The sequence below is a fragment of the Numenius arquata genome, chromosome 17 (genome assembly GCF_964106895.1).
Source record: "Numenius arquata chromosome 17, bNumArq3.hap1.1, whole genome shotgun sequence".
Lineage (NCBI taxonomy): Eukaryota > Metazoa > Chordata > Aves > Charadriiformes > Scolopacidae > Numenius > Numenius arquata.
The window spans coordinates 7059613-7070944 of record NC_133592.1 but is presented as its reverse complement, the minus strand read 5'-3'; the positions used below and the strand labels follow the sequence as shown (position 1 = coordinate 7070944).

At 53.9% G+C, this 11332-nt stretch overlaps 1 protein-coding gene across 2 annotated transcripts; it reads right to left on the bottom strand.

Moving 5' to 3' along the window:
* Positions 1–7563: 7563 nt before the first annotated feature.
* On the bottom strand, positions 7564–11153 carry MRPL27 (mitochondrial ribosomal protein L27). Of its 2 annotated transcripts, XM_074160291.1 has the most exons (5): positions 11119–11153; positions 10073–10185; positions 9208–9330; positions 8390–8457; positions 7564–8001 (listed from the first exon to the last, which is right to left on the bottom strand). In XM_074160291.1, exons 2-5 carry the CDS (start codon positions 10080–10082, stop codon positions 7795–7797), a joined length of 408 nt encoding a protein of 135 aa, XP_074016392.1. In that variant the 5' UTR covers positions 10083–10185; positions 11119–11153; the 3' UTR covers positions 7564–7794. The 2 variants fall into 2 exon arrangements, with proteins under 2 accessions (XP_074016392.1, XP_074016391.1); XM_074160290.1 differs by lacking the exon at positions 10073–10185 and having other exon boundaries at positions 7566–8001; positions 11119–11147.
* Between the last annotated feature and the right edge of the window lie 179 nt (positions 11154–11332).

Sequence of the window (11332 nt, the reverse complement as noted above, 5' to 3'; positions counted from 1 at the left end):
CCTGGGAAGAGGTATTGCTCCTGCCCAGGGCTGGGGAAGGGGAGCTGCTGGGAACGAGCTGGAGAGAAGCTGGAGACCATGTGGGCCCACCCCTCTGCTCAGGGCATGGTCAGCAGGAGCCGGTGGCTTGACCAGTCGGGTTTTGCTATCTCCAAAGATCTGTGCCATCCTTCACCTTCCTCCAAAGCCCAGGGCTTCCCCGCCTGGCGGGGCTCACGCTCCCAGTCTCCGTGGTTTCAGGATGCTGGTGCTGTAAGAGGTTCCTCCTCGCGCCGGAGGGAGATGGAGACCTTGGTGCGTGAGGGCAGATACCTGCTGGCCCCCTGCGCCCAAACTCTGTCGGAAGCATTATGTAAAGTTGTCTTAAATATGCAACGTCACTACAAATATATCTATATCTCTACCGTGCCGTGTGTTGGGTTCGTGCAGCATGTGCTGGAAGGGGTGAGGGGTGTTGGGGGGGGGAGCTGCTGGGTTTCTAATAGTCTTTGGGGGGGGGGGGGGGTGTGTGTGTCTTTGCCCCCTGCCTGCCACCCTGGGGAGGGTGTAAATCTGTCCTGGGCACCAGGGCAGGCAGCTTTAGGGGTGCTGGGGAAGGGGGGGGGGGGGGGGGCCTCACTCATTTGGGTGATGGGCGACTGCAGCCTGGGCTGTTGGGCTTGCCCGGGGCCGGAGGGTGCGAGCCCAGAGCCCGGTTGCCACCCACGTTTCCACCCGCCAAGCAGCAGGACCGGCCCGCTGGTTCTCCCTCCCTGGCAGCAGGTGCCCTGTAGGTACTGCCCGATCGGATTACTAATTACTAATGTTAATCAGCTAATGAATGGGCACCTCCCGGTGCCTGCAGGCCTGGAGCAGAGGGCGGGGGCTGGCAGCCTCCCGCAGCCCAGCCCAGCTTTCCCTTCCCGGGAGCGGGGCGGCGCCGGGGCCCTTCCCTGCCCGCCCACCGGAGCCTGCTCGCCCAGGACGGCGGTGGCTCCGGTAACCCCGGCACGGGGACGCGTGGGGCGAGCTGGGCTGCCCCCGGGCTAACCGGGGCCGGTGGCCGTTTGTATCCGGAGGGGAGAGGGGGGCAATCCTGCCGGTTGGCCCGGGGGAACGCCGGCCCGGATCGGGGCCGCCCATCCCGGGTCCCGCCGCGTCGCCACGGCGACTGCCGGGAGGGGTAGGGCCATACCGGGAGGGGCGGGGCCACGCCGGGAGGGGCGGTACCGTGCGTCTGGCCCCGCCCCTCCGGGCCCCGCCCCCGGGCGGTGGGCGGCGGGGCCGGGGCTGCCGGTGGCGGCAATGGCGCAGCCCAGCGAGGCCTCGGCCGACACGGCGGCCACCGGCGCGGCCATGGACAGCAACGTCCTGGCCATCGTCATCTCGGCGAGTGAGTGGCGGGCGGGGGCGGCCGGCGGGCGGGATCAGCCTCCCCCGTTCCCTCCCGGGCTGCGCCGGAGAGACAATCGCCCCGCACACCTCGGGGGTGGCCCGGGAGAGCGGTCGCTGCGGCCCCCCCTGTGCTTCTCCGGGTCCTCGGCGGGAGGGTTGGCTGTGCCGGGTGGGCTCCAGGGAGACGAGCGTGGGCCGGGTGTGAGCCGCGGGTTGCCGGAACGGAGAGCCCCCGGTGGGGAGGGCATTGGGGTACCGTGGGTCCGGTCTCCGCGGGGGCCGGTCCCCGCTGCAGCGGTCCGGGACGGGGCTGAGCCCCTCCGGCTTATCCCCGGGCTCGTGGGGAGAAAGAGATGTGGGGCACAACGAGGCTTTTGGCGTCCCCGGGATGGGCAGCAGGTGAAACCGGCTGCTCTGGGGCTTTTCCAAGCTGCTCTTTACCGAGACACCGGAGGGTGAAGTGGGGGGGTGCGACAGGGAGGTCCGCGGGCCACCGGCTCATTCTCCTCTCCTCTCTTCCCCTGGCAGCGGTGTCCACCTCCGTCTTCATTGTGGCGATCCTCATCCTGCTGCTGCTCCTGTACCACCGGGACCCTATGTGCTGCCAGTTCCTCTGCTCCTGCCGCTTCTTCCAGACCCCCAGCCAGTATGTGAGTGTCCTCCCTCTCCTTCTCCTCCTGCCTTCGAGTCCCCCACCACCTCCTGAGCCCCTGTTCCCTTGTTCTGGGGTCTGCAGGGCTGTGTTGCCGGGTTCTCCTCCTGCAGCCTGTCCAGGCTTTCTGGTGGACATGGGACCCCCCGAGCAGAGCCGGACTCTGCCTCCTCCTTATTCCCACATCCACCCAGCCCTGCCTGGCCGTGCTGTTGGGGGTAATACCTGTAAAGCCCAGCATGAGCAGGTTCCCCAGCTCCCACACAGCTCGGGAGGGGTGTCCACCTCCCCCAGCACAGCCATGTGTGGGGTCAGGCTCTGTTTTACAGGGAAGAGGCCCAGCAGGGAAGGGGGCTGGAAGCTCAGGGCAAAGGCAGACAATGCCACTCGCCACCGCTTGCAGCCCCGGCAACTGGCTCTCTTGTGCACAGCTCCTGAGCGCGGAGCAGCGAGACACAAAGCCCTTTTGCTTGCAGCTGTAATTTCCTGGGGCTGGCTTTTAAGGGGGGAAGCTGGTGATGGAAAAAGAGCAGCGTGTTCAGCCAGCGCTGCCTTTGTGGTGGTGGCTGCATGGGGAAAGCTCGGCTTCCAAAGGCCGCGGGGAGGGCTGTGTGTGGGCTGTGAGTCCCTGGGAGAAGAGGGGACCCCTAACCTTGGCTAGCAGGGGACGGAGAAACTGTTGCCATGAAAGGCAAACATAATAGTCCAGCACAGGCTGGGAAGTCCCCAGCAGAAATCACAGTGGGAATGGGCTGCGCTGCTGGTGTCCTCTGCTTGCTTGGCTGCATCCGCTCCTTTCCCCATCATCCTCCCCATTCCCTATCCGTGGCTGCATTGGGGAGAGGGCTGGGATGCTCAGACGTGCTCCTCGCCCTGCAGGGCTGCTCCCTGAGGCTGTGCGGGATGCGCCGTGATCTGCAGAACCTTTGCTGTGCCTGGGTCTGTCTCTCGGGTGGGTGGTTCCAGGAGAAGGCATCTTGCCTTTAGCGAAGGGCTGTGTGGACAGATGGATGTGGATGCGAAGAACTATATATGGAAAGGGAGCATCTATAGGATGTATTTCCATCAGTGAAGCGGTTGTAGTGGTGTGAGGCAGCTTTCAAGCAGGTGTAGTTTTGCTGGTTGTGCTGGTTTTGCTAATCAGTTATTAAAACAAATAGTTGCACCCCCAGCCAGCCTAGTTCCCTGCAGCTTCTGTAATTACGCCGCAGGGCCGGGACAAACGGTTCCTCGGTTGTTAAGAGCAAAAGTAAATCTGTCACTTGTAGTTCCCCCTGCGAATCCCTGGTTGCTCTGGGAATCTCTGGTCTGTTTTCTGCTGGCAGAGATGGGGCTTTTCTGAGAGCAAGGAACAGCCCACGGCTCAAGTCCTGGGGGGCAGAGCAGCCCGAGAGGGATCTCTGCTGTTGCTCAACACTTTGTTGGAGAATCGAGTTGAACTGGAGCAAGACTGCTCGGGAGCAGAACAGCTACTGCTCTGCAGATTTGCTTGCTACCTTATCCTGAAATGAGTACCTGGGTAGTTAAGCTTTTACAAATTCTGCAACCCCGAGCGTGTGACGGAGCTCTTATCTACGCTGGTGGAATAGTTGGGTTGTTTTTCTGTTGTCCCCCGAAGAGAGGTGGTTTTGCTGAATCTGAATGAAGCCAGGGGCCGGGCTGCTCTCCCTCCAGCTGCGCTGCGGTGCCAGCTGACTCGGGCTCTTCCAGCGGGCCCTGTGCTGCCCAGTGAGGATGTGTCTGAGCTGTCGGTGTCGGTAAATGGGCAGGCAGAAGTTGGCCACCAGCGGCGAGAGTCGCGGGAGCCAAATGGGCAGAGGTAGCAGCATTCCCCCTGCCCAGAGTGTCCCCTGCTTGCTGCTGGGCGGGATGTGAGGGATTTTGGCTTTGATATGAGGGATTTTGGCTTTGCTCACATCCTCCTCCTCCCTGACCCCTCGTTACAGGACTGTCCCCCGCCCTACTTCAGCAGCAGCCAGCGGCTTGTGGGTCCCCAAAGTGGAGCATCCCGGATGGAGAGTGCTGCTGAGAACCCCGGAGTGCAGGTGATGGCTGGGTCCCTGGTGGGAGCTGGTGGGGAGAAACAGTAGCAAAGATCCTGATGATTTTTGGGAAGAGACTGTGGTTATGGGGATCTGAGGAGCTCCTGGGGCAGAGGGAGAAGGTGCTGGACATCAGGAGGAACTTTGGGAAGTGCTGCTTGAATGTAAAAACCTGCAGGGGAGGGCAAGGGATGCTGCAGAGGACCGTGGTGTCCCAAGGTGTGTGGGAATGAAGTGTCAGGCAGATCCCTCAGGACCTGGGATCTTGCAAAGCAGGTCACGGTGTAATTACCTCTTGGGAAAGAGGATTTCCCCTCTTGAGGTTCAAGCAAGGGCACTCACAACTTTGAATCTTGAAGTAACTTGAGGGGCACCAGGCCATGAACTTCCAGCAAAGAGAGCCACCGCCACCCTGACCTTTCTCTTCTGGGCCCCGGGCATTTCTAGGGAGACGAGCTGTTCTGCGTCGGATCCCCCAGCAGCTACCACCTCCCCTCCTCCTGGGAGCAGCCCCGCCTGCCGAGCTACGAGAGCGTGAGGAAGAAAGATCGCCAGCGGGAAATCCATCAGATGATCGCTGAGAGGTTTGGGCTGTGGGCAGAGCCTTCCCAGGAGGTGAGAGGGTGCTGGCAGAGGCGTGGGGACAGTTCCCTCTCCACTCTGTATCTGGGTCTTGCTTCGGCAATTTGCGGTAGCTAAGGACTCTGTTCTCTGCGATTGCCTTTCTCTGATAGCCTTTATCTCTGGGAAGGGCACAGAGTGTTCCAGGAGGCTCCTTTGGTGTACATCTGTGCTGGTTAATGATCGATCTCACCCTGGGGCGGGGTGGGGGGGGGGCGCGTTTGCAGAAATGCCTGTGCCAGGAGGCAGGGTAGAGCTGCTGATGAAAGGGCAGGAGGCCCTTCAGATCATCGCCTTGGTACAAAACCCAGGCTGGGAATGTTATTTTTAGATCTGTAAGGCTTCCACGGTTTCTTGCTCCCTTCTCCCTGCAGGAGACCCCTGGGAGGTCCCTCGCTATTATTACCTTGAAGTGTTTATGGCTTGTTTACGAGCAGAAGGCTTTGCCTATTACAACATTTAAGACTTGCGCTCCTGCAATAGAATAGAGAAAAGCGAGTGCATCTGCCAAGTAGGTTCTGCGGCAGCGGCCCAAGAGACTCCTGCTGAACAGAGACTTCATTGACTAAAGCAGAACAGAAACATTTGAAACCCTGAGTAGAGCACTAAAGGTTTGCCAATTTACCTGGATTTTGGGCTCTTAAAGCTGCACCATAAAATTTGGCAGCGTCAGCACTTGCCGCTCGGTGTTTGGAGCTGTAACTAGTGATACCTGCCCGGAAACCAGAGCACCGAGGGCACAGCAGAGTAAGGCCCCAAGGACGAATAGCAAGAAGGAACTGCAATGGGAGCTCTTCCACAACATCCCTGTGCCACTCCTGGCACTCATTATGGGGACAAAGCTCTGCCAAAATAAACGTAACGACAGCCCAGGGGTTCCTCTCTGCTGCTGTGCTTGCTAACGAAACCTGGGTGACTACCTGGTTTGAAGGTGCTTGTATAAATCCCAGTAAACGATCTTCGGTCAAAGGAAAACGAGCAATAGTCCTGTTTTAACAAAAGTCAAGTCTTTTTCTGGCCTCGTGACAAGTCCTTGAAGGGGGACAGGGAAGAGCAGGAGCCTGGCACAAAGTGTAAGGGGGGGAACGGGGGAGGGATGTACCTCTCTGGATTTCTGCCCCGTCGTGTTGCAAACCAGCGCTCAGCACTCATTTTCCAGGTGTTCATGTACCCGGCAGCTGGCTGTGCTGAGGCCTGCAGGAGTTCAGTTTCAGGCTGGTGACGGTTGTGAGCCTTGTCATTCGCTCCGTAAGAAGTGGTGGGATAATCTCCCGGTTATTTCTGATCAGCTGTAATGCTCTTCCTCTCTCTTCAATAGATGCCGCCTCCCTACGAGCACGCTCTGAGGCATCCTCCAGCTTTCTCAGGAACACTAATAAGCTCGGAGACCTTGGACAGACGTGGCGTGCCGGACCCTTTCCAGGCCCCTCTTGGCTACCAAACTCAGCGAAACACAGACGTGTAGAGGCCTCAGTCCCTGCGTGCTGCTTCTTCCCGTGGTGTCAGCGACAGAAGTGCCTGTGACATCGTTCTCGTCCGCAGGGAGCGGCCGAACCTCAGACCTTCACCCAGACTCGCCACCAGTTGAGACACGGGCACGTCACACCCCACCAGTGGGGACGTCCCTGAGGCACCAGGACGACCACGGAGCCACGACCAGGTATCACGCTCCGAGCCGAGCAACCAGGGATGTGCTGCCTCTTCTCTGGCAAACGTGCTGGTACCAAAGGTGACGGACCAGCTGCTGACCAAGGTGAAGGTCTGCTCAGAGCTCCTCCAGGCAGCTGGCATGTCATACCTCCAAGGCAAGCGCTGCCCGGCATGCCAAGGATCAGACCTCAGACAGTGGTCGTCTTGTGCTACTGCACTTATTTCTTAAGTTATAAAACATTTTACTTTATCGCTGTATCAGATCCTAGGGGCGGAACCTCACCTGTGAGGAGCAGAATGAATCTGCATCGGAGCATCGCTCTGTGCTCTCACAGCAACGGTCCTCTGTGACCAAGAGCAATTTTGGGTGGACTTCAGATGACTGGGAGAGGGTCTAGGGGTTGTGTCACCTGCTGTATGCAAATACCAGCCACCGAGATGAACCCTGTGACTGGATACACAAGCTGGGAAAGGACAGAAGTGGACAAAACAGCTGGTGGTCTCCATGAAGAACGTAAAGCAAAGGTGGACGCACGTAGCTGACCCCATTTACCTAGTCATCTTCTGCAGAGCAATCTAATAACGTCAACACTGGTGTCCTTACAGCACCAATTTTGGTAACGTGTTTTCTACTTCAGAGCCAATGTTTCAAATTGTTTACAAGCCTGTAGATAAAATGAGATCAGTTTGGCCATAGGGCATTTGGGCTCCTTTCTTTTGAGAAACATAAGCTTGAAAATGTCATGGAATGACTTTGGGAAGACCAAAGGCTAATTCTTCTGGATTATAGCTTTATGATACACCTCCAGCTGCTGAGCTCCAAATGCCACTTCAGACTTGTGCATCTTGCCAGGCACTGTAAAATTAGTCATGAGTTTTCTTTATGAGCGTGAACTTGCCTCACGTGGCTAGTAAATGGAACACTTTCAGATATTTTGGATATTTGAGTTAATCATGGAGGTGAGTTAGAACAAAAAATCTAGCTTCCTGAGATGCAGAGCTAGGTGCTAGTGGAAAAGGATCTGTCCTCTTCTGCAGCATTTTGAATTAAGATACAAATGTAACAGTAATGTCTAAAAAGAAGTAAAAATAGCAAGAGGGAATTATTAGTGGGACAAGCAGTGACATAAGAGTGATTACAGAGAACCCATCCAGTGGCACAGCAGAACAGGTTCTCCAGAGGAAGGCAGCTCGATACTAAATGAACGTTAAGTAACATGTTCTATGAACAGTCAAGACCTTCAGCAGCCCCACAGCATTTATTAAACACTCTTACAAATTCCAGCAGGTGATGCCAGTGCCTGAACACTGACCATGTCTGCTTTAGGAGCAAGAAAACAAAGTCCTAAACTGGTATCTTCAGAGCTAGAACATTCCTGTCCTCGGATGCCAGTCCAGCTGGAGTGGTCTGTCCCAGCTGCTCCTTCCCATCTGTCCCTTCGTGACGCTGGAGTCTCAGAGCATGGTGACCAGTTTAAAGCTTCCTACTTCTGTGGTAGGGACAATATTGATAAAGGTTTTATAAAGAATTGCTCCTTTGGGCAGACGACAGATCACTTCCCTGCTCTCGCTGCTTCGGGGTGGAGGTACGTAGACCTCTTTGGTGTATCTCACGATCCCATCCTCCAAGGCATAGAGCGTCTTGTTACGGCCCATCCCCACCTGGAAGAGGATGAGAAGCGTTAGAAAAGGAAAGGCTGGAGGTCCACCACTAAAGCAGATCTGAGCATTGGTCTGCCTCGTTTGATATCCTGGCTTCAACAGCATCTGTTGCTTTGTATTTTAAAATAAAAGAAAACCACACTATTTGCTTCCAGCAATCAGTGTGCAATGGTGCTCATTCCAAGGGAGGAGATACCGATTCCCACCTGAAGCAAAAGCACCCAGTTAGGTTATGGAAGTGTTTGGGGATATCCATAACTTTCAGGATTATCTAGAATATAGGGAAAAGCATTAAAAATGAGCTTGAAAGAGAGGAGGCACTGAGTCCAGGACTCCGTTGCAGGCTGTGTTCTCTGAGAACTAAGGAAGAGATGGAAAAGCAACTTACGTGAGCCCCTGGATGCCAGCGGATCAACCGCTGTGTAGCCAAAATGTTGCCTGCATGCACGAATGCACCTGCAACAGAGGGACAGAGTCAGACTGCAGAGAAACGGAGCTCCTCGAAGCCCTGGCAGAACACAAATGGTTCCAGGACTTAAAAAAACCCAGATTTCTGTGGGAATTTTTGAATGGAAAATTACTTCAAATGCTAAAAGCATCTGAACAAAAATGCTGTTAACAGGAAATAAAGGGCAGTTGATACACAATGACAAAAAGCAATTCTAGTCTTTGAAAAGATTACTTCTAGGGTACAAGGCATTTTCTGGTTGCTGAAGGAATTTGTTTTATTGCCTTTTACATTGATATGTTTTCATGAGCAAAGCTAATAATTATTAAGCACTCAGCTGCAAGAATCTGTACTTTGGCATCTGCTAAGCCTCATAATTCTCCCCTTTGTAAACATCCAAAATGCCCAGCTTTTCAACACAGCGTGGGGGGAAAGTGCACTTACATTATTAGGTGTCCCACAGCGTACCCTCCTCCCAGGCACTCCAGAGAGGCAAAGTTAGAATCAAAGTACATTTTCTGTAGGCAATTTCAGCTGGCCACTCGCGGGCCCATCTGGGAGGGAGGCTGACTCACCCTGCCCTCCCACCAGCTACTCCTGATCACAAGGCTTCACTGAACCTCCCCTTCCCTTTCTCTTGGAGGAGCGCCCTGGCCACCTCCTACTGAAATGCTCAATAACTAACACCCGTACCAGGGGAGAAGCTGTGAGGACCCCAATGGAACGCAAATTAAGATCCAGCAGATACTCAGGCCTACCTTCTACTTTTTTGAATCCATAACGCTTCCCAGGGCTGCGGCCACCTAAATTTTTTGAGCTGCCCCCAGTTTTCTTAGAAGCACATCTGACGGCAACCAGGCTTGTTTGGGGAGCAGTTAGAACTAGGTTGGGAGCAAGAACAACAACCTCAGTTGAAAAAAAAAAACTATTACACACACTTTCTTTTTTCAGATTTAAAGGTTGTCAGTTAAGACAGGCTTTAAAACTAAAGGCAAAAGAAAGCCCTGAGGAAAAAAAAAAACATTACTTCCAAGATAAATCATAATTAGACTACCATGGCCTAAGTCCCCTGCAAAGAGGCCACATCTCAAGTGCTGCTGCTGCTGCTGCTGCCCAGGGAAGAATAAAACTCCCAGCAACAGTGTCAAAGGATGTGCCCAAATTCCTGTTTCAGCAAGGTCTTGTGAAATGAGGTACAGACGTTACTGGTTGCTGTGGATTGGCCTTGCATTGCTTTGAGAAAAGACAAGCTGTAATCTCTGTTTCACTTTCCCCTTCGATCGAATAGCATTTACTTACACAGTAATATTTTGAAATCTTACAAACAAGACTCCAGTTCAGGACAGTATACAAGCATATATAGAATTGCTATCCTGAACATACTAATTGAAGCATATTGTGCAAATCTTTGACTTACAATCAGGTCAAGTGAAGGGAAAAAAAATAATCACCTCTCTGGAACACAAAATATTATTCACACCACAAACTTCTTCCTTAAACAAACAAGACACTGACTGAAAACACACTGGTTTTCTTATCAAGAAATCTGACCCTCTAGTGAACTTCTCTCTGTAAAAAAATGACTGAGATATAATTAGTTCTTTCGAAAAATCTGTTCAGTACCTCCTTTCATGCAGTCAGAGGCAAATCCAATTTTTCTGAATCCCTCTATTCAACCTTTTCAGCAGCAGGTTAGTACGGAAAAGTGGTTATCATAACATTCTTCTTTTCTTATCCTGAGTAAAACCACTGGATTAATTTAATCTTAATTAAATTAAATTCTCATAGATACTCAGTGAGCTATAAATATTGTTGAGGAAAGGGAAATTACAAAGAACCATTAATTTCAGGAGCTTACTCACTAAGTAAAACAAAGGCTCTGAGACTTGACAAACTACAGGGAAGCAGGCAAAGATGAATGAGAGTTACAGTTTCATATACACCAATTCTACGAAGTTATAGTCCAATTAATTTTTATCAAAAAAACTCCAACGGGTTGATTCCATAGTGTTGCATGAAAGAAGCCTGCTAACAAAAAAATTAAAGCATCAGACATGCAGGGAGAAGTGTTTATCCAGAGAAGACTCAGAGAGTTTGTAATTTGGTTGAAGTCACATTTGGAATCAGTGGAAAAACTTCATAATTCTGATGTCCCACCAAAGAAGCCATGAGGATACTTCTGTCTGTAACGCTTCTAGATTTAAAAAAAGGCATTTTTAAAGCCTCCTGACTATTGCATCGCGCACAGAGCAGTACCCCTTGCTGTTTGGTCTCTACCTAGCTCACATACTGTTTTTTCCACAGATGATTTTTTCACCTTGAGGGCAGTCAAGCAGCAGCACAGAGAGGTTGTGCACTCCCCATCCCTGAAGGTTTTCGAGTCTAGGAAGGACAAAGCCCTCAGCGCCTCGGCCCTTACCTCAGAGCTGACCCTGCTCGAAGCAGGTTGAATTATAAGCCGCCTGAGGCCCCTACCCCCTCACGATACGGTAGGGCCAGGGCCTGAAACCCTCCCAATTCACACAGCACTGCCTGAGATAAAGGCGAAGGCCTCGACCACCGAGATACCGGCAGCGATCTCCCCCAGGACACCCCTCTATTCACGGCCGGACTCCCTCCCCACCCCGCGGAGGAGTGAAGCCGGAGGCCATGGTAACCCCCTCACTCACACAGCTGCCGCAGCGCCGCCATTTTCCCTAACGCCTCTTCCGGTGGGAGGGCGGGGTGTAAGGGGCGCGGCGGGCGGCGGTTGGCCCGAACGTGCGCGCGCGCGCGCGTTCGGGCCAACCGCCGCCCGCCCCCTCCGACCAATCGCCGCCCGCGCGAGCTTTCCCTCAGCAGGCCGCCGGTTCCTTCCCTTTAGCTCGGGCGTTACCTCAGGGG